At 38.2% G+C, this 23,717-nt stretch overlaps 1 protein-coding gene across 4 annotated transcripts in view; it reads right to left on the bottom strand.

Moving 5' to 3' along the window:
• The window catches only part of LOC131229834 (dynamin-related protein 3A), a 29,078-nt gene extending 5,361 nt beyond the window's left edge, over positions 1-23,717 (bottom strand). For 2 of the 4 annotated variants that reach the window (XR_009163609.1, XM_058225872.1), the window contains exons 1-15: positions 23,129-23,716; positions 18,528-18,810; positions 18,347-18,375; positions 18,135-18,236; positions 17,607-17,675; positions 17,456-17,515; positions 15,342-15,455; positions 12,146-12,194; positions 9,286-9,395; positions 8,876-8,968; positions 8,651-8,743; positions 8,393-8,530; positions 5,559-5,672; positions 5,355-5,453; positions 5,166-5,208 (exon numbers count right to left, since the gene is read on the bottom strand). Coding sequence is in view for 3 of the 4 variants with exons in the window: in XM_058225872.1 (XP_058081855.1) it covers positions 5,166-5,208; positions 5,355-5,453; positions 5,559-5,672; positions 8,393-8,530; positions 8,651-8,743; positions 8,876-8,968; positions 9,286-9,395; positions 12,146-12,194; positions 15,342-15,455; positions 17,456-17,515; positions 17,607-17,675; positions 18,135-18,236; positions 18,347-18,375; positions 18,528-18,810; positions 23,129-23,503 (1,771 nt within the window). In the remaining variant the exon portion in view is untranslated. Of the gene's footprint in view, positions 1-5,165; positions 5,209-5,354; positions 5,454-5,558; positions 5,673-8,392; positions 8,531-8,650; positions 8,744-8,875; positions 8,969-9,285; positions 9,396-12,145; positions 12,195-15,341; positions 15,456-17,455; positions 17,516-17,606; positions 17,676-18,134; positions 18,237-18,346; positions 18,376-18,527; positions 18,811-23,128 lie in introns of all 4 variants that reach the window. The other 2 variants (XM_058225873.1, XM_058225871.1) reach the window with 2 other exon arrangements.

The raw sequence follows: 23,717 nt of genomic DNA, 5'->3' as shown, positions 1-23,717 counted from the left end.
AATGTATATGGCATACACGTCACGATATTAAAGGATTCTTGTCTTTTGAAAAAAAATTAACTTAAACAACATACAAGAGTCCTTTAATAATTTTATTGTTTTGTACCTTTCTTAAGTGTAGAATCATGTTAGAAAAAATGGCATTCGATTCCATTGTGAATAGTATCTTGATTTCTTTGCTTTGGGTTTTTTAATATTAAAATCCCTGAATCTCCTCTGGCTTCTCTCTCTCTCTCTCTCTCTCTCTCTCTCTCTCTCTCAAGAAAGAAAAATGAGGATATATTTAATAGGGGAGGCCTTTTTCATGTTTTATGAGCAAAAGGGTACAAAGAAAGAAGAATAAAAATGAATAATTTTTTTTTTTTTTAAAATAAAAAATATTAAGTTATTTTTCGGCCCATTTATGTAATCTACAACTATCTTACGATTCATATGATCATCGTATGATTCGTATGATTATTTGGGATTTGTGATTTGGGTGTATGATTCAAATCGTACACCCTTATGATTCATATCATGAATCGTACGATTTTGATAACATTGTATGGGACCACTCAGCCACATACGATATGATAGCATGTGGTTTTCGAGCCGTTGGGACTTATGCGGTCGCATAGAAAAGAATGTGACTGCATAAGCCATCTTTACTTCTTTTTCCCTTCAAATGCTCTCTCTTTTTTTTAAAAAAAAAACTATAAATAGGCACTCCCACCCCCCCTATTTTCATGACTACATTACTTCTTACTCTCTCTCTCTCTATTACATCTCTAATCTCTCTTAATTCTCTTACTCTCTCTCTCTCTCTCTCACTCTAATACTCTCATCCCTCAATCTCCTTGACTCTCTCTCTCTCTCTCTCTCTCTCTCTCTCTCTCTCTAATAGTATCAACTCTCAATCTCTCTTAGCTCTCTTACTCCCTCGCAAAGACTCTCTCTCTCTAATACTTACTCTCATTCTCTCTTAATCCTCTTACTCTCTTACTCTTATCTCTCATATCCAAGACAACAAGGCTAAGTAGAAGGCGTTTACTCTTTCAAGTTACAACTACAAGCCTAAAACTTTTACAAGTTACAAGTTGCAAAGCTACAAACTCAACACTTACTCTCATTCACTCTTCATTCTCTTATAATCTCATCATTCTCTCACCCTCTCACTCCTATCTCCCATATCCAAGACAACAAGGCTAAATGGAAGGCTTTCACTCTTTCAAGTTTCAAGATTCAAGGCTTACAAGTTTCAAGAATCAAGACTCACTCTTTCAAGTTACAGCTACAAGACAAACTCCTAAAAGTTACAACTTACAAAGCTACAAATTCAAGAATCAAAACTCTCTCTCCATTCCCCTATAGTACAAGGCTAGTCCTACAAGGTGATAAGGCTCAACGCTCTCTTTTGGTATAAGTACAATTAAATTGAATTATTTAATTAAATTTCCCTCAATATCGTTATGTTTTCTTCTTCCCATTCTTCTTCTTTGAAACCCAAGTTTAATGACCCAAGTTGGAAGTATGGGCGCTACTATAGTGCTACCGAAAGTCCAACAAAGCGTGTGACCTTTTTGAAAGTGTCGATAGCAATTGGACGGCACAAGCAACACCTTGCACACATGCTAGGATCAAATAGAAAAACATGTCCCAATATTACTCTAGAGAACTGAAAGGAAATCATAAATACAGAGATAAAAATGGTAGAAGAAGGCGTGACAATGTGGTACTTAAAAGAATAGTTTATGGAACAAGAGGCCAATGAACATATTGATGTTGATTTGGATGTGGATTATCACTCTATCCCAACCCTACATCGACCGGACGCTCTAGAGCATTGGCGCCCAAAAGACCTCATGGCATGGGCCATTAGATAGATGGTGTTGACCACATCCCAAGGATGTAGTTAACCAAAGAACCGCTCAAACAACACTAGAAAATTGTTATAAAAATAAAGATAGGAAAACTATAATTCAATATATTGCTAAATGGTTATACTAAGCCGGTGTTGCTTTCAACACCATTAAATTGAAAAGTTTTAAAGTAATAGTTGAAGGAATATGTCAATTTGGATCAAAACTAAAGCCCCCTTCATATCATGAAGTAAAAGAAACTTGCCTAAAAACAATGGTTGAGTTTAGTAGAAACTTTATCGTCGGTCGAATACAAAGGGGTGTAGAAAACTTCTAGATGTTTCTAATGATCGATAGATCCGGTTGAATACTAATTAACTTTCTCGTAATTTGTCTAGCTTGGACTATGTTTTTTAAGTCAGTAGATACATCAGCCCATTCCCACACGGTTGAATATTTGTTTAAATTATTAAATAGTGTAGGTGAGGAAGTTGGAGAAGAATATGTTATCCAAATTATAAAGGACAACGCAACCTCCAACGTAGGTGCAAGTTGCCTTCTTATGGAGAAACGACGCCATTTATTTTGGATTCTATACATGACACATTGTATAGATTTAATGTTGGAGGATATAGTTAGGTCATATATTAAAGTAATTGCTAAGCCTAGAAGAATAACTATATTTATGCGCAAGCATGCCCTTCTACTCCATAACATGAGAAAACACATTAGCTTTAATTTGTTTAGGCCCGTTGTGCCTGTCATCCAATTTGCAACAATCTTTTTAATACTAAAAAGGTTGTATGTAAAAAATATGAGCTTAGAAGCTTTGCAGTGTAGGTCGATTGGAATAACGAGACTTGGTCAAAGAAAACTACGCAATCATTCTGGACATGCGCACAAGTACTGAAGACATTAAAATCTTCAAACCCTTAGTGTGTTAAAGTTGGTGGACGGTGATGAAAAGCAACAATGGGATACACTTATGATGTGATTGACAGGCTAGATAAAAAATTATAGAACACTTTAATTGTAAAGAACATGATTATAAGCCTGCATTAGATATAATAGATAAAAGATAAGGCAACCAAATGTCATCCCCTTTGTATTTAGTTGCCTACATCCTTAATCCTATTGTATTCTTCGCTTTCGCCAATCAAAGCGAGGTAGAAATAACGCTTATGGGAGGATTTCTTAACGTTTTGGAGAGAATGACATAAGATAAGGATGAATAAGATAAGATATCCAGGCTTTTAGACTCCTACTTGAAGAGTGCGGGGAATTTCGCAAGAGACATAGTCATTCGACATAGAATTATAAAATTACTAAGTATAAATGTCTTAGAGAGTTACTCTAACTTAGAATATTTTTTTGGATGGAATCCCTCAAGAAGGGTTAGAATGGAAATTCCCACTCCTTGGTAGGTACCAAATAAATGATTACTGGAACTGGGGTTTTAGGCATAAAGATTCCACTGACCTATAAAAAGTTGGTCCAACCTTTAGAGATACGATAATACATCTAAGAAATTATTCCATCTGATGTACTACCCCCTTGATCTAGGAATAACAACATAAACTAAATGTCTTGGCCAAGCCAACAAACTTATATAAACATCTTAGAGAGTTACTCTCAATTAGAATTTTTAGTTTTTACACAACTACAAAGTGAAGTCTAACTTACTCTAACTGTTATTTAAATAATTGACTAGTGGGGAATGTATGGAGTGGACCTGAACAGGATCCAACACTGAAAAAATTAGCCACGAAACTCTTGGCCTCACATGTTCTGCAAGCAGTAGCGTGCGCAACTAGCATTCATTCAAGGCGATAAGATTTTAAATTTGAACATATTCAAATATTGGATTTAGAGTGAATATTAAAAGTATCTAATCACTAATTCACTATCAATTCAAATGTTACACAAATTCGAACAAAAAAGGAACCGTTTTGAACAAAAGAAGCTAAATGGCCTAGTTTTTGTCCAATACAACCAACATTTATGGGAACGATTCCTAGCTAGGCGAGAAAAGCCTAATTTCTAATTTCTATGATCTAATCTACCTAGATGATTTGGAGGTAGACAATGAGTAGCATGTAGAGAATGCATTCCATCTTTATAGGTGAGGACCTAAAATCGGCCCAAGTAGAAGATGCTGTATTTGGATCAGCACCTTGAGAAAGTTCAAGTCAAAGGCTAGAAGACGGGTGGGTTGCAGTCAGGCCAAAAAGAAGACGAGATAGAGGAGATACAAGAAGAAAATGATCAACTATTGGATGTGGATGAACGACTAGTAGGAACCAATGATGAAGAAACATAAGAAGCTGAAGTATAAAGCAAAGAAAGAGATGATTCTGATAATGATGATGGTGGCAATGATGGTGGAGATGTGTCACAATGGATTAGGGATTAGTGTATGGCCTATTTTTATTTTTATTTTTTATTTTTGAATTTTTAGAATGTATTTCTACATCAATAAAATTTCAATTTTTTTTGTTCATGTTTTTTACTATATCTATTCATTTATGTACTTGTTAGTTAACTTATTATAGTCTCTAATAGTCTAATAGATGTAATAAATATAACAAAATATTAATGAAATAGGTATATATATATTTTTAAAAAAACAATTCCTCCCTACCCTTCTAGTATTTTTTTTTTTTTTTAATTTTTATATACTTTTTCATAATTTTTTCCATTTTCCCCTTATTTTTTAGTTTTATTTATTTCTTTCTTTAAAATTAAAAAAAAAAAAATAAAATTGTTTAGGGGATCTATGCGATCGCATAAGTGCATAGATCCCAGATCCTCATGTGATTTGACAACATTGATCAGATTGCCCATGGAGCTACTGCCTACATTCAATATCCTAACCTAAGGAGGCAGTTTTAAATTCCAATTTCGTTCTGGGTATATCTCTATTTTTGATGACAGATCCACATCTATTGTCCAACTCGGAAGCTAGAGAACTTTTGAATTCTTTTTCTTTCTTTCTTTTTTTTTTTTTTTTTTGAATGATAGCCTTAAAATTCTTTGGATACAAGGACACTGCACAACTTGGATAATTAGAAGGCATAATAGCTACCTTTTACACTCTCCAGCCATGGCAGATTACCACCATGTAACACAACTTATTACAAGAGGTTTGCAATCAATAAGAAGCTTCATATATGTACTGGAGGCTATCAAGCTCAAACAAGTAGCACAGTTATGAGGAACTACAAATACTTCCAACATAAAACAATAATAGCAACAGAAACTCATTTCAGTTTTTAGTATCGCATGCGGTCATGCAGAAAACTCTTTCTTTAAAGGTGGAACGTTTACCAGCTGACCCTGGCCTCTCGGTATCTGCAACAGATCGTACTCCCTGTTCATCATGCAGAAACAAGCATAACAAAGGAAATTTAAACCACTAAATGGTGCTGCAATAAAGCCAAAACTGTATCACAATAATCTGCAATAAACATTATAAATGTAAAGCCACAATATCTAGACGTTAAATTGCCCTGATACCTGGTCCGCGATTATTCCATTTGCACCAGATCTAGCCAGAATAGCTCGAGATTTTAGACTTTTTTCAGATGCTTGTAATCTATCAGAATCTACCCCATCCTACATCCACAATGTGAGACAATTATAAATTGAATGCTCAGACTCGTACATAGATAAACTACATGAAAAATACTTTGGCATCGCACGGAAGGGACAAAAGTATACCTTTAATTTGGGCAGAGACACAGGTAACCTAGAAGATTTGACTTGCTGCAGCGCAACCTCTACAGCTTTACTCCCACCAATAAAGTTTGGGTGTGAAGTATTTATATAATCCATCTACAAAATCAAATATCTAAATCACACATGGTTCTAACTTCTAACAGACTGCTGAAAACAAATGAAGCTTTTGACAACACTAGTAAATCTGCTGTGACAACCACATGCAAATTTAAGAACTTCCTTAGTGACACGAGAAAGATACGACAATTAGGGGAGAGGCAATGAGGCAATGACAGTGAATGTTTACACTCATCGCCCCTTCTCTACCAAGAGAATTGACGACCTCATCCAACTCTCCTGGAAATGGATTCAGGAAGTAGAAAGGCAGGCAAACAAGAGAAAAAGAAATGGTTAGGCATAAAGACATGGAAACAAATATCCTGGGGGCAATAGTCTAATAATTTGAGCACAATCATGAATATTCCAATAGTGCTATTTTTGTACAAGTTTGCGCAACACATGTAGTCTCAACTAAAGTCACTGAGAACAGCAAAAAAAAATAAAAATTGAGAGGTAACAATTTTTTTTTTATAAACAAAGCGCAAAGGCGAAAGAACTATACAGCAGGGGCCCTAAGGCAGCCACCCAAGAATACAAGAAACAAATAAAACCCACCCACATCTACAAAAAATTACAATCAATATCCCCACCGAAGCACAAAGATCACTCAAAAAACCAGGCCCCTTACTCGCATCTTAACCCAACCCACAGTACAACTCAAATTTCTAAAACACTTTCCATTTCTTTCTTCCCAAATCGCCCAAAGGTCCGCCGATAAACAAAGCCACAAAATGCTTTTCCTCTTCTTATCAATCTCCATCCCGTGCCAACCTAGTAGATGGTAACCAATGGTAGACTATGAACTTTAGGACAAGAAAATTCCAAAGTCTAGAAGCAAAAGGGAAAAGAAGAAATAGGTGATTCACCGACTCCATATCAGCCATATACACAATGCAAATGTTTGGAAACATCATCCCTTGTTTCTGAAAATTATCAACAGTGAGAACCCTCTTCCTTCCAACAAGCCATGCAAAGGCAGCTACTCTCGGCGGCGCTCTGTAAGATCAAACGTACTTAGTGGTAATGATAGCCCCATCCAATCCACAGGACCACAACCATGCATCGCATAATAGGACGACCCACCAAGAAGGCACCTGAATTTTCCCAACGCCAAAACATTCTATCTTTTTCCCCAATGATCGGTCTATAATCCTTTATAAGAGTAAGCAAAGAAGCCAATTCATCAATCTCGTCCTCAGCTAATAGCAACCAGCATGGAGGGGTCCGCACCCTAGATTCACCATTACCTGAGAAACACCTAGCTATTGAGATATTGAGGTACATTGCAAGACGGGCCATTCGCAGAAACAAAACTTCCAAGGGTTCCTCCCCAATCCAAACATCTTCCCAAAAACGGAGATTCTCTCCATCTCCTAGCACGAACCCCACCCCTTGAGAAAATATGCTTTTGACGGAGATAAAACCTATCCAAGCTGCCGAAGCCCTATAAAGAGATGTATCCTTAATGCACCACCCATCCTTGCTACAACCATGCTAGAAAAAATGTCCCTCCAAAAAGCACCTTCCTCGGAACCAAAGCGCCACAACCATTTAGCCGATCATGCTTTATTCATAAAACAGCAAGATCTTTTTTATTCAATCAAATACAATAACATCACCAAGAGAATTGCATCAAAGCAACACTGGCTGGTAGAAAGAGATGCAAAAGTTTCAACTCTTTGGTTTCCTGGAAAGCAAACCTGAATAAAACTCACCACCAAAGTTTCAGACACACTGAGAGCTTAATTGGCTGCTTGTTTCAAATCCTAGCAAACACACATCATGATACAGTTCCATGAGCTCAATAACGAGTCAGACAGGAGTTGGGAGGAAAGGAAAAACATAACATTATATTTTTAAAAAAAATGCAGAACCAATTTCCATCGCCTGCTAGAGGGAAAGTGTTTTATTGAGTTGGGTGATCTTCAACCTTCAGGAGTTGCAGTTGTAAGCAAATCATCAATTGTTGGGCAGAAACGTTCTTATTGTAATGGGCATGATGATCTCTTATTATCTCCAGTGTTTCTAGTAATTTTTCCTTTTCTTTTCTGATAAAATCTGGTTAGCCTTCCAAAAGAGGTTTACAAAATAAAAGTGGGCTGAAAACAACCTGACCAAAGTTTTTAAAGCAGTCAACACGTTTTTAACACAGTGGCCCACTTGATTAGCAATCAGCCTGATTTTAGAGAGAGTATTTATACAACAATCAGACCCACTTGTAAACAGCTTGGATATTCGAACAGTCTGCAACAATGGCATATGTGGTGGCACATAGATTGTACGCCTCATACACATGCACAGGCTTAGCAAACCCACACTCAACCAAACACAGTTTAAAAAATTAGAACGCTCATTGGCATCACCTCCAAGATCTCAATCACAGTCCTCTCTTTAATTCTAATTGATGGTAGGTGAAATTGCACATTTCCACCTCTTTCTAGCTAACAGCTAATTCCTATTTTTTGTTGTTGTTTTTCCCTCTAATGCAGTATTTACCCTTCAAAGCCAAGTGGAAAAAAAAAATAAAATGAAAAAAGCACCAGCAACCGCCATGCCAGACTTGATAAGGAATGAGATTTCATCGTGTTAAGATTGACGGAGGTGAATGTTGTTAGTTTGCAGCCTCTCATGCCCCGACCATTAAAAGCATGTTGATTAAGTATGCGGAGACTCCATATATTGCAAACACTGTTCTAAGCATCCAAATTACAGTGTACCTCCATTTCAATAATGTGTCCAATCATTGTCTCCGAAGGTTCTAGGCCATCTCGTAAAAAATTTCCAATAACTTCATCCATGCGTTTTCTAAGAACGGGAAACCGTTGCAGTTCGTTAGCCAGACAACGGTGGCTCATCTGAATAAAAAAGCGAGAGGATGGTTTAGTGTTCAATAAGCAAAAGGGTGACATCAAATTTGGAACTTGAAAGCAGCCTCTGCATAGATAACAGAGATGTGTCTACCAGAAACAGCCTACCTTAATCAATTCATCATAGATGAACCTTGCACACTGAAGGCTTGGATCTAACAAACGAGCTATCTGTCTTCGGACAAGAACTTCAAATGGCACCTAAAGATGTTAAAAACTAATGGTAAGCTATCAGAATAGAGAAAGCAGAATGAATGGAGAAAGAAAAGGTGACACTTCTACGAATCATATGAACTTTTAAGCAAAAAATCATGAAGCTTATAAGTATCTCACCTCGGGTACAAATAAAGCGCCTTTTGGACCAGTAGCATTTTGTATAGCAGTGCGGATGTCCTCATCAGTTAAGTCATCACATGGATCCACTTCCTGCAAGAGATTGCATACTACATCAGCCCTAGAGGGTTCAAAGCAGCTTCAAAATCACGACATATACTCCTAGCATATTGTATTACCATGTAAGTGCCAAGGTAACTGAGGAGTCTATTAATAAAGTAAATAAACAATTACTGCACTAAATATGTGATAGTTAACAAGAGAAACAGACGCTAAGTCCTTAGACAATGACAGATAAAGATAGAAGCACCAAAAACTCCGACATGGTCGCTGGTCAAAAGCATTCGAGAAGGAATAAATTGACTGAAAAATGACTTCTGCATGTACATGTGAAGGTAAATGATACACACCTCCAAACTCTTCACAAAGATAGATTGAAAAATATAGTGAATTCTTGCTCCACCAGAAAGTTCAGATGTTGACATTTCTTCGTTTTTCCCCTCCACCATTGAAGAAAAAGCTGTGATGAACAGACCATTTATGCATAAATTTCAGCGACATTTTCAAACAAAGGTACAAAGCAAAAATATGAAAAAGAAAACATGTTATGTTCTATTCAATCATGCAAAACTCATAGAAACAGCTTGGTTAGTGAATGGAATTTGCTCAGGTTCCTTGAATAGTGTTAGTGTACACAGCCTTCTGTGTACATGCAGTACGCTATTCTATCGTTAGTGTACAGTCTTCTGCAGACATGCAGTGCAACATTCTGAAAAGAAATCAGATACCATCCTTATGAATTGATTTTATTTCATTGTAATAAATCCTAGCTTATCTCTTGTAATCTTTAAGTCATTATAAACACAGCAACTTTAGGAGAAGGACATAGCAGGCCCTCTCTCCTCTTCTTCTCTCCATATGTTTCTCCCTTCTTCCCTTATTAGTGAATAGAATTTGAGGTTGCCTATTGAATCCTTCGATACTAAAAAAACTGCTCCTAGTCGTGGTCTCCTTTATTCTCAACATGGTCGCTTAAAAATTAGTGGTTTGACTGGTTTCTGTGGTGTTGACTGAGTTGGCTTCACCTTTGATCGGCACTCCACAACAGGTTATTGTACATTTGTTGGTGAAAACCTTGTTACAGGGAAAAGAAAAAAGCAATCAGTTGTGGCTCGTTCCTCCGCAGAAACAAAATATCACGCTATGGCTCAAGCGGGATGTGGATTGATTTGGGCAAAAGCAATTTTCATGATATGGAGATTACTGCACTCTTCTATTCTGCCTCATTGTAACAATCAAGCAACCATACACATTACCTCTAATCCCATCTTTCATGAACGAATAAAGCCTATTTAAGTTTATTATCACTTTGCCATGAGAAGAGGGACAAGACCCTGAAAACTCCCTTTGTTCGCTCTGAAGATCAGTTTTTTTTTTTTTTTTTTTTGAGAGATGCTCTGAAGATCAGTTTGTGGATATCTTCACCAAAGCTTCTTCATCTCTTCGCCTATGGGAAATTATTCGGCAAGCTTGGCATGCATGAGATCCATGTACTAGCTCGAGAAGGAGCGTTAGTGTACAGTCTTCTCTGTACATGCGATACGTCATTCTATTGTTAGTGTACAGTCTTCTGTGGACAATGCAGTGCACCATTCTGGAGAAATCGGAATAAACTCCTCTTGATTTGATTTTATTTCATTGTAATAAATCCTAGCTTATCTCTTGTAATCTTGAAGTCATTACAAATAAAGCATCCTTAAGAGATGGATAAAAAGGTCCGCTCCTCTTCTTCTCTCTACAAGTTTATCCCTTCTTCCCTTATTACCACGATATATATATATATATATATGGGAAAAGGTACTATGCGCTCGACCTCACGAGTCCGTCCCATGAGGTCGAGCTGTGTGGGCCCCACCGTGATGCGTTTCGAACATCTACCCCATCAGTCAGATGCAACATTCCATCGTGGGCCTAGGTCTCAAAAATCAAGTCAATCCATGACTTGTGTGGGCCACACCACATATAGAAGTGGGGAGGGGCCGTGCACCATTAAAACATTCATAATCATTTTTTGGGCCCACAGAGATGTGGTTTGCAAATCCAGCCCATCCATCATGTGTGTCCCACTTTTATGAGGGTTCAGACCAAGTTTCAGCAGCATTCAAAACTCAGGTGGGCCCCACCAAGTGCTTTTATATGTTTTAACGGTGTCTTCACATGATTTTAGATGGTATGGCCCACTTGGGTTCCGTATACTGCTGATTTTTGGGATATCCCATAATTTAGAGGGGACCCATCAAATGCACGGTGTTGATGGTCGACACGCATCACGGTGGGGCCCACACAGCTCGACCTCACGGGAGCTTATCGTGAGGTCGAGCGCATAGTACCTTTTCCATATATATATATATATAAGAGAGAGAGAGAGAGAGAGAGAGAGAGAGAGAGAGAGAGAGAGAGAGAGAGAGAGATTCAGCACAAGTAACTATGTCAATGACATGTCAGCATGACTGTTGTAGTTAGGCCATGTTTGGAAACCATGGATTCCATCCCAAACAATAGAAAAGGAAAAGGGTTTTCATTGTGTTATTTGGATAGCAAAAAAAGTGGATTCCACCAATCAATAATTACACTTTTCCATAATGTAGATTATTGGCACAAAAAACTAGGCGAGTATTGTGAGCAAGGTATTCCAAAACAGTTACATAATAACCGTTATGTAATGGTAATGGTGGTAATTGTTACGTATTATGATGTCGTAATGGTTATTTTGGAAAAATTAACCCGTAACGGTCTGTTATGGAGCCGAAATAGGTTTTTTGCCTCAAAAAAACAAAAAACAAAAACAAAAATCCATAATGGTCATTACAGCCGGTATCGTAATGACAACGGCAGCAGTCGTTACAGCCACCGTCAACAGTTATGGAATAACTTAATTGTGAGAGGAATATGAGGTTACACTTGCCATCCAAACAAGAATTCAAAATTGAAATCCATGTTTCAATAGTTCTCATAGATATCATCAATAGATAATTATTGTTTTTTCAATTCTTTTGCCTTGGATTCTAAGTATCAAACATGCCCATAGAGAAGAGGGCACCATTGTAGAGAAAATGGTTAAATATTACAAGGGGCATATCTTAGGAGGAGGAAATCAATCCATTCAAGGAAAAGAACAAAAAGAAAAAAGACTCAATCTCAAGCACATCACGTATATCTCAAGTAAGAGTTGGCCTAAAAGCAATCCACAAAATTTAGAAGCTACCTTACCTTCAGAGAATTTTGTAAGGATGTTCAAGAGAAGAGCCCCCTGACCAGCCTGCACTTTATAAGACAGAAAAAGGAATAAATAATAAAGTAGGACACATTATCGTGAAAAGTTTGAGTAAAGACTGTCAGAACTTTCTTTTGATAAATAAATGAGATAATTGCAACAATGGGCGTTAAACAAAGAAATCGTCAAATTTGCAAATGTAAAAGCTATATATTACTGGGAAGGAGGAATGGTCACATAAGACGATAAGTTACCGCCCCCTTAGCACACGTGCCAACATGTCTACAACGTGGAATCAGAGTTAAGGAAAAGGTGGGTGCAAGATTTATGTTGAATCAGACTGTCGGCATGGATCGGGTTGATGCACTAATTGAGCAAGCCACGCATTATGAAAAATGTGGACAGTTGGCAATTTTATATAAACCTCCCATTCTCTGCATACTTCGGCACACCCTGTACCAGCCAGAATTTTCTGATGGTTATATTCATGGTGGGACCCACCTTATGCTTCGTTCAGATGCCCACATATGAGCTGCACACATTGGGGCGTGAGGGGCAAGGAAACACCTAGAAAATGAAGTCTATTAATTTACGCTTTATACGGAAATTTGCTAGAACCAATCCTACACACAATCCTCTCTATAAATTTATATACAGCACATCTGACAACCTTGCAAGTGTGTGGACCTGTTGTGAAGATGCCCATGGAAGAAGATTGGGCTCCTGTAGTCCTCAGGCAGGTGATACATGTACATTGATTGGACAGTTGGCAAGTTTTTTAGTCCATCCATTCTTCTCTTTTGGAGCTGGCCCACCTAATCAGAGGACTAGCTTGATTGTGCATAGTCATCTTCGCGTTATGCACCACTCAAGGGTCCAATAGAATCACTAGGCACACTGTGCGTGGGCTTAGCGAACCTCCATTATATGATGACCAATCAAGAGAAGCAATGCTTCTTGGTTCGACCCAACAATGGTATAAGTGGGACGCACCTTTCGAAAGCAAAGTTGTTGATCTACTAGGCCCCATCTCGGGATGGAACTATTATTCCCTAGTATCTCCCATAGCGGATGATACCAAAAATCCCATGAAAATGGGCAATTACAGGTTTACAACAAAAAATTGCATTTAACATATGCTAAATGAGAGCATTGCAATCATTGGATTGGGGAGATTATCGGGTTATTTCCCATGATGAGGACATCCAAGCAACATACCAGAAGAGGGATGAGCCAGTCTCCTTATGGCTAGACAACCATTATATGGGGCCTACTTGACCCAATTCACATTCCTAGCCACGTTGAAGACCCCATGTGCATGTTCATGCACGTGGGCTGCATGTAGGAGCTTGATAAACACATCGTACCATTGGGTCGAGTGGAGACAATAATTGGATAGTTGGATTATCATCATTAGAAATCTTGATCGTGGACCCCCATGGGCCACGAAATAATTAGCTTGTTTAGTTTGTTTACATGTTTCATTATTTTTAGTACATCTTATATTTGTGTTGAGATTAGGGAATTAGGAACAAATTTTAATTCATTAAGTATCTTTATGTTGAGAATCTTATCTGAGAGTACCTTTTTGTAGAATGTCTTTTCTGAGACTATAAAGGGTTGGACGTCCCCACCATAGCCATTATGCATGTTATGAATGAAAGAAATTTCTCACATTTTGCTTTGAGATTGAGCAAAATTTCATCCTGTGATTGGATTGGTGGTGCAAAACCACGGAGCGATTCCCTAATTATCTTTCCTACTTTTCTCTATTCTCCACGAGGTATCATCTTCTCTCTTTATTTTTATTTTTTTCTTTTCTTCCTTCTTTTTCTCTTCCTCTCTCTTTTTTCTTCTTTGTTACCATCCAAAACCTAAATCGACCCATCCCAAGCTTAAACTGACCACAACCGGCCATCCTATGTTGTCCGTACTGACGTACAGACGCACGTACATACGGTTGTCCATACGGACAACCTTGTACAATAGCTCCCTTGTCTCATTATAAATACACTTCCCTTCCCTTTGCTTCCCTCTTCAAAACCCCAAACTAATTTCACCAAATCCTAAACCTAAAATTTCCAAATTCCATATCCCCAAATTTTCCAAACCCAGATCCCCAAAATATGAAAATCCCTAATTCCAATAACCTGAAACCCATATTCTCAATTCTAGAAACCCTAAATTCTAAATCCCTTAAAACAAGAATCTGAAATCCTAACCCGAAACCTCCCAAAACCTGAACCCTAATGTTCCAAACCCTGATTCCTTTAAGCCTAGATAACCCAAACCCATTTCCCACATTTCCTAGCCTTTAAACAACCCTAACACATCAAAACTCTTACTAGTCACATGATTTCCATTGAATTCAGATTTAACCCTATGTTAGGATGGGAGTTCTATCTCCCATAGGTCCCGATTAATCAGTAATTTATGAGATACGCATTGTGGAACTGTCGTAGACTTGAATTTGGACATGTCATGAATATGAAATTACTGAATTTATGGTGAATTAGCTTTATTTTGTCGTTCCATTGCTCTAGTTAATTTATCCTTTAATTTCATGGCATCATATTAGGTCAAATAATTCCGTATTGCATCAACCATCTTATGAATAAGGTGTCGTTTAATGAAGTGAAAAGTAAGCTTTGAAATGTGTTGAATTGAAATTTTGAAATAATTTTAGGGATATTTTAGTCAAAAGTGGAAAGAAATTTTAATGCGCCACCACTGTCAACATTAAGTAAAGGGAGGGGGGCTGAAAAAAAAAGACCCATATTTTCAGTGAAAATTAATTTAAGCACTTAATAATTTGGATTTGCCAAACGATCGGAATTGTATAAAATTACAAAAAATATCAAATTTCAGTGCTAAGTGTTGAAAATAAGTATTTATCAAACAGCCCCTAAGTTGGACCACCAGTAAGTAAGCCTCACAAATATGTTGACTGAGCAATGAACATTTTATCACCTATAACTTCAAGGAAACTGACATTATAGGGTATAATAAATCAATGAAATAAATATAAACTTAAGCACAAAACTGTACCAGTATAGAGTTTAATTTCTCAACCAACTTACACTAAACATTTGTTCACACAGAAATAAAGAACATATTGTCAACTTTAATGGTCCAGAGTTGTGTATACACATCAGCAACATTTCCTGTGAACCATTTTGACAGATAACATACTTTTGATTCAGTGATTTCACCATACGCAGCATGCTCCTTTGCTACAGCAACTAATTGAGTACTTATGCGGGCCTTCAATCCTGGAAGGACAGCCCTGATATGCTGTACCAGAATCTGCAAACAAAAGTTGGTACCATCAGGCATAGATTGAAACAGAACAACATATTTATGTTCATGTTCCACAAGGGATACTGATGGAATTCCATAATGGCATCACCCATCATTTAAAGGTATTCAAAGAACAGCCAAATTTCTAAAACCAATATATGAATACCTAACACAGGGAATTACTGACAATAAATAACAGTGCCAGACTATTCGAGTCTAGTAATTGAAAATAGTAGAATCTAGAACCCCTAACAAGGATCCATTCGTGGGCAAGTCTCGTGCTCGCAGCGACAGCAATTTCAACTTTAACAACGTATATTTAAGTTATTGCAGCCAATGTTTTAAATATCAATGATATCGGCCGATATATCCTGTATCCCACTTGTGCGATGCAAAATGCACAGGTAGTGCTGATATAACCCACATGTTTGATCTGGTGAGCATTTTTAATTTCTGATCCCTTTTTTTTTGTTGAAATTATGTTAAATCAGTGTCAAATGGTTACAAATCCATTGGTTCTTCATGTTTTGCATGAAAATGGTCCTTCGTGTTTTTTTTCAAAATTTTCTTTCAACTACTGTCAATTGAGACTAATTTCGAAGTATTTTGGACTATTTGAAATGATTATCACATACACTTTAATTTCGAAATTTGAGTGTAGGTGGTCCAATTTGGAAAAAAAAGGGAAAAATTCAAAATCTCCCCAGTTTCTCCCAAATTGCTTGCAATGTTGCATTCCAAACATGAAATCATGCATGTATGAGAGCTGATCTACTGATTGTTAAGTCCTTGTCAATTTCAGAAAATAAAAATTATTTTTTAATTTAAAATTAATATTAAAAAATTTAATTTTTTTTTTTCGAAATTTCCCTTGAACTAGTTGTCAATTGAGACTAATTTCGAAGTATTTAAGAGTATTTGATGAAATGATCGTCATATACACTCTAAATGTTACGCATCCAATTTGAATATAGTTGCATTAGTTCAGTCAGACAACGCATAGCTTAGGACCCTATACAAAGGAAACCTATTATGTGCACTTCTTTTTTGAGATATTATGATTTAAAAATGTTTATTAAGTTTTTTATTTTTATTTTTATTTTTATACAATCCGTGAAGTTTCATTGAAAAATTCAACCATTTTCCCAATGTTTCCCCATGTTTCCCAAAAAGTGCGATAAATTACCCGATACAGACGATATATCCCGTGCGATAATCGATACGTATCTGTATCCCAAGGATGTGATACGTAATGTGATGCCGATATTTCGAACACTGGTTGCAGCTTAAAAGCTCAATCATGACTAGCGAGGTTGTCCGACATTGCATGCTAGAGGCCTTGATTGTTTACAAATTTCCCTCCCTTGCTGAATAATGTGCAATAGCTTAGGCCTAAAGCATACTGTTGGACATGATTGTATTGGCATGTCATTGGTGTTTGGTGAACTTGTATTGGTGGGCTACTGACAATTCCATGCAGCCAACTTGAGCATGTCCTAATGTCCTTTCCACTTTTGGTCCAACGATGGAACAATTGTGTGCTTTGTGCACAGTTGGTTGTCTGGTAACTGCCCTCCATGACCCTTCCTAGCTTGCTTGCCCTTTGGGGCATGCATTTAATGGTTGAGCTGGGGGTCAATACTGGGTGGGCCTGTGCTAACATGGGAGTGGTGTCAATGTGACCCTCTGCATGGCTGGTTCAATAGTTATCTTCCAAGAGCCCAGGTAAAAAGGAGGTTGATGTATGGAGGTCAGCTAATCATTAAACTTTTTGCTGACCTACCATTTAAAACCCAACCCCAAACTGCTGGGAGAAAGGCTACGATGATGATGACGACGACAACGACAAAGAAAAAGATGATATAGGGCCATTCAAACAACAAGAGAAGAGGAGTACATAGAGTGCAAGGTGATCAGCAACACACACTCAAGGTGCAGCTGGATAATACTCATTCTAAGATATCATTGGACTAGGACTGCACAGTCCAGCTTCTCAGTGATCCTACCTGATTCAACTTCTTGGCTAACTGAGGAATGCCACATCGATCTGAAAGTCCATGGTATACCTGCAATCAGTACCAACTCTGAATCAACAGGCTGCAAACTAAATGCACAGTAAACCTGTAAATAATCACTTGAAAATGGTACAGGTCATACAGCATTTCTGCGGAAGAAGTCCTCCTCATAGGCAAGTGCTTCCTTAATGCTGCGGTTGTGCATAATATCCTATTTGAGAATAACAGGAAAATGATGGATTAGAATCTTTTCTGACTTGATCTCTTTTACATAACATGCACGTGAAATCTATACACAAGTGTCAATCATCACCAAGTCAACCAAGTTGTAATTTTTTTTTTGTAAAACATAAGTCAACCATGTTGTCGATGGTATTAAATTCATAAAGTGAACATCCATTACCATCAACACAGTTGGTTCCTTGAAACAGAAGGATGGCATTCAAACACCAGAGCACAAATGCATACATAGTTTGTAAATTAATAATAGTGCAGATAGAATGACTGGAAGCAAGAGTAGCTGGATTGACTGCTATGAATAAGATTATGCTCACAGTATCTGCTAATATGAACAGATGAACACAGGTATACAATGTTAAAAGATATGATCTAAATCAAGAAAAAGGTTATCATGAACTTCCAATGTTGACCATATGAGTAAAGGGATTACCTCCTGACTACGATTGACAACACCCACATAACCAAGTTTAAGGGGGATCACATTTCCAAGCAAAAAATTGCGAGCATCAGTACCTCGGTCCATGATATCCAACTAAGACAAAATATCAATGCCACTCCTCAATCAGCAAAGAACTCCAGCATAAAAAATTACTTAAATATCAAAATATACTATAAATTACAAATGGACTATATCAGACAGACCTTTGTGATCACACCAATTGTTCGGGAACCTGTCCAGAAAAATTAGTATATGAAACATCAGAATCATGTGGTACATCCATTTCCCACAGCATCATAAATACTATAGAGCATGTACTATCTCCATTATTTCAGCTGCATGCCTACACAATAACCTACTCATAAAGCATCTTTGTGAAATTACCATCATGATCAGCAACCCTTGCCATCTGAAGTGCATCCGAATTGGCCAAATCGGCATTTGCAGGTGTAACTGCTAAAATTATACAAGTCTCGTGTTTGATGTACGATAATATCATTGTTCTGATTCGTAGCTCAATATCATGTGGCTGGTCACCAACTGGAACCTTTGTTATTCCAGGCAAATCCACCAAAGTGATGTTAAGAACAGTAGGAGAGAACACCTTTAAACGAATTTGTTTGTCAGAAACTGCCTTGTTTCCTCCTGCTTCCCTCTCTGTTTCTGCCTGCAATTTGAAACAATAAGTCTGTTGCAGAACTTAAAGGAAATGACAGCATGTAATCGCACGTAAAAAGGAAATTTAGATTGTTTGCACTTTGCAGTGATGTACACCCAAAAGTTTCAAGTACACCCAAAAGGTGAAACTCTTCTATTTAAGAAATGCGAATATGTACATATAGAAGAAATCGCATTTGTATGCCAACCAATAATGTGAATCTGGAGATTAAGACATCTATTGGTACCAACATTGACAACAAGTTCGACCTAGACCCTCAAATTACAAAGTGATTCAGCAAACTGACTACACGACTTCAGCTATTTCTCACTGAATTTCATTGGGAATGCCGTGCATTGCAAACTATGTGGGCACAACAAATGTAGCAGTAAAAATAATAAAAATAAAACAAAATCTTTGTATCAATAGCAGTTAAAAATCTTTTTAGGAAATTTTGTGGATCCCCATTTGGCATCTTCAAGGCTTCGAGGGGTCTTCATCAAGTAGACCCCCTTTCTCCCTTCCTGTTTGCAGTTGTCTGATGAGGACATCTGAGCAACATACCAGAGGAGGATGGCTGAGCCAGTCTCTTTATGGCTAGACGACCATCACATGGGCCCCACTTAGCCCAATTCATATTCCTAGCCACATTGAAGACTTCACGTGCACGTTCGTGCATCTTTGAATATCCCACACTGGAAAGATGCAGGTAGTCTGCATATAGGAGCTTAATAGACATCAGATTATTGGATCGAGCGGATAAGATGATTGAACCGTTGGATCATCATGATTGGACATCTTGATCGTGGAATCCCATGGGCCATGAAATAGTTTAGCTATTTAGTTTGTTTACATGTTTCATTATTTTGGTACAACTCATATTTATGTTGAGATTAGGGAGTTAGGAACAATTTTTAATTCATTAAGCGTCTTTATGTTGAGAATCTTATATGAGAGCGCATTTTTTGTAAAAGGCCTTTTCTGAGACTATAAAGGGTTGGCCGTCCACAACCTAGCCATTACGCATGTCATGAATGAAAAAGATTTCTCTCATTTTTGCTTTGAGATCGAGCAAAAAAAAATAAAAAAATAAAAAATCATCTTGTGATTGGATCGGTAGTGCAAAACCACGGGGAGTGATTCCCTAATTATCTTTTCTACTTTTCTTTCTTCTCAACAAGGTATCGTCCTCTCTCATCTTCTTCTTTTATTCTTCCATCTCTTCCTTTCTTTTCTTTTTTGTTACCATCCAAAACTTAAATTGACCCATTCCAAGCCCAAACCAACCACAACCGGCTATCCTTTGTTGTACGTACAGACGTACGGACGCACGTACGGATAGAGTTGTACAATGGCCCCTTGTTTCGTTATGAATGCTCTTTCCTTCCCTTTGCTTCCCTCCTCAAAACCTCTAAACTAATTTCACCAAACCCTAACCCTAAAATTCTCAAATTCCAAAATCCCAATTTTTCCAAACCCAAATCCCCAAAATCTGAAGATCCCTTTTCCATATCATAAATCCCTAATTCCCACAATCCGAAACCCATATTCCCAATTCTAGAAACCCCGAGTCCTATAACCCTTAACCCAAAATCTGAAATCCTAACCCAAAACCTCTAAAAACCTCAACCCTAATTCCTCTAAGTCTAGATACCCCAAACCCATTTCCCACATTACCTAGCCTTTAAACATCTCTAACACATCAGAACACTTACAAGACACGTGATTTCCATTGAATTCATATTTAACCTTGTGCTAGGATGGGGGTTATATCTCCCATAGATCCTGATTAATCAGCAATTTATGAGATTCACATTGCGGGACTATCATAGGCTTGAATTTGGACGTCATGAATATGAAATTTCTGAATTTATGATAAATTAGCTTTATTTTGTCATTCCATTGCTCTAATTAATCTATCTTTTAATTTCATGGCATCACATTAGGTTAGATCATTCCATCCTGCATCATTGTCTCTAAAGCTCTCAGTAGGATGCTGAGCAAGGATCGGTCAATGGGCCTCTTCTAGGGGTTTAAGGTGGAGAACGTTGACTAGTGTATATCCCACCTCCAGTTTGTTGATAACACTCTTTATCTACTATGAGACAGACAAAGTATTTCGTAACAACCACCACTGTTACGGCCATTACAACTTTTTTTTTATATTGGAAAAAAACCTTCAAAGACTATATTGGCCCCATAAATTCGTAATGGATCGTTATGGGGCCTTTATGGCCTTTACAGGGGGTGTAACGGGCCATTACGGGGGTTGTAATGGCTGTTACGGGTCATTTTTTCCACAACGGCCGTTATGACCCTATAATGTGTAACCATTACCTTTATGTAATAGCCGTTACAGCACACCATGGAGGCAAATAAGTCGATGGTGGACAGTCTGAGGAAAATCGCCTGGTGCTTTGAGGTGGTGGTGGGGTTGAGAGTCAACTAAGCCAAAAGTGAAATTCTCGGGATCCATTTGTCTTCGAAGTAAGTCATTAGGCTGGCCGAAGTTTTTGAGTGTCAAGCCATGTCTTTTCCTTCTTCATATCTCGACCTCCCTCTCTGCATTAGTAAGCCCACTAAACACTTGTGGGACAAGGTGGTTGAAAGAATAGAGAGGAAATTCACCTTGGAAGAGCAAACTTCTCTCCCTTGGTAGTAGAATCACTCTCATCAAGGCCATCCTTTCAAACCTCCTCCAGTATTTCATGTCGTTGTTCCGTTGCCCGACAGGGTGTCCCTGCCCCTTTAAGGCGAAATTATTCCCTGCAATCACCCGCCAATCACATGCATTGGGTAATCCACGGGGAGGAGAATCGAATTCGTGTCTACGGGGAGCAAACCCATGATCGAAGTCGTTCGCCCAAACCCATGACGGCTTTTTAGAGCCTTTGAGGAAAGAGAAATAACCATTGCTTTTGGAATAGATGTGGCTCTCTCTTGGATGCTATAAGACGGGCTAAAATGTATATTAGGGAGGGGGTGCCCTGATTTTGTTGTTTGTTTCTCAGCTGGCTTTGGCTTGCATTTGTATAGCTTCGGCCTCTTGGCCTTCTTAATAAATACCATTACTTCTCAAAAATAAAAATAAAAATAAAAAAATCTGTGGATGACACCAAGCCAAAACGTGCCACCAAAGATGCAGTTTATAAATTCTATTATTGAGCATTAACACCAAGAGGTTATCTGTTCAGCACACCAAAGCTCCTTATTCTAAGCTCCCACAAAACTTGAATGCATGTGCAACGGTCTGTAATCAGGAGTATTCACAAGCTGGGACAGACCATGGAACAGCCAAGGCAGAAAAGTTTACAGCTGAGTGATCTTAATTGTCCGATCAGTTACATTGATGGTAGAAATGAACTGGCAACAGTCACCATTGTGCAGGAAAAGGTCCAGTGATTAAATCAGTAGGATCACCCAACCCATGCTATCTACTGGCAGAGAAGTGGTATGAACCCAGTGAACAATCCACATGGACCATAGTGCCCTATTGCCTGTGGTATAGTTTAGTGGAATGAGCCAGAAAAGGTAATTTGTTGGCCATGGCTAGTTTAGATGTCCCCATGAGACAAAATTATTTGCCGATAAAACTGATCAGATCCCGCAGTCTCTAGTTCAGCAACCACAGCAAAAAAAATAATTAAAAAAAAATAAAAATCATATACATGTACCATATAGATAATACTGGGTCAGCCACCCAGTTGTAGTAGTTTTTTGGTTACATCTTATAATGGATAACAACCAATCAGACCTCACCGATCCTTTCCCAAAAGAGAGGGAATTCATAGTATCTCGTACTCTTAAAAGACGCCTGTCTTTTATCATGTATTCCGAAAATTTGGAATTGCCTACTAGACTGTAAACATTGCAAGGCTACCACTCACCTAAACAGGGCATTCTTACTTTCCACTGTCCATTTCTCAACCCACGAATTGAGAATTAAGGTTCTATTTGTGCAATTTTCGCACCTTGGCCCATTGACAGTGGATCCTACCAAATGAACCATTCTGGTCATCAATATCAAGCCCTGTGTATGGCGAGCCCAATCAGATAACAGAATGCATTGTGCACTCCAGTTAACTAATAAGAAGGAAATTCTTACCCAATTCCATCCCCACAAGGGAATTATATATATATATATATATATATATATATATATATATATATAAACCTTGTAGTGGTGAAAATAACATTCCCCTAGCAAAATCTACAACACGTTCTCTACTTCCATTTAACCATACTATCAAAACCAACTCAAGCTAGTATTACAAAATGACAAAATCCGAACTTCAATGAGGAAGGGAAAAAAATCCAGAAGCCTGACCTGAATTTCGCGCCGAATTGCAGCGAAATCAAAGAACTTCTTCCCAGGCAAGTGCAAGAACTCCCCCCACTCAGAGTCTTCCCCTCCATCGACTTTCTGCGGCGTGTGCACGAGCTGCAATACCAGCGGCCGCCGCGTGCAGATGTCCGATCCCCTGGGCAGGAAATCCCTACCCACCAGAGCTTCTAAAACGCTGGATTTCCCACTGCTCTGGCTCCCGATGACAGCCACCTGCGGGAGATCGATCGTAGAGGAGCTGCCAAGCTGGGAGAAGATGTCTTGGAGCTTGTTGACGATCGGAATGACGGCATGTCCGAGAGGATTGGAAGGAGGCCGAGGAGGAGATGGCGTTTGAGAGATCGGATCGTCCGCCATGGATTGGATTTGTGTGGGATGGAAAGGATGAAAACTAGGGTTTTTAGAAACCCTAAATTCGTAGAACTGAAATGGTGAGCTTTCCCACTCTTTCTTCTCTACGACTGCGTTTTGAGCAGAGAGAGAGAGAGAGAGTATAATATCCTGGAATTTGATTGAGGGGAGCAGGTTCGGAATTAGGTTCGGCGATATGCGTGTCGGTTGTAGCGGGTGA

Source organism: Magnolia sinica, chromosome 16 (genome assembly GCF_029962835.1).
Source record: "Magnolia sinica isolate HGM2019 chromosome 16, MsV1, whole genome shotgun sequence".
Classification (NCBI taxonomy): Eukaryota; Viridiplantae; Streptophyta; class Magnoliopsida; order Magnoliales; family Magnoliaceae; genus Magnolia; species Magnolia sinica.
This window is presented reverse-complemented; position numbering and strand designations above follow the sequence as displayed.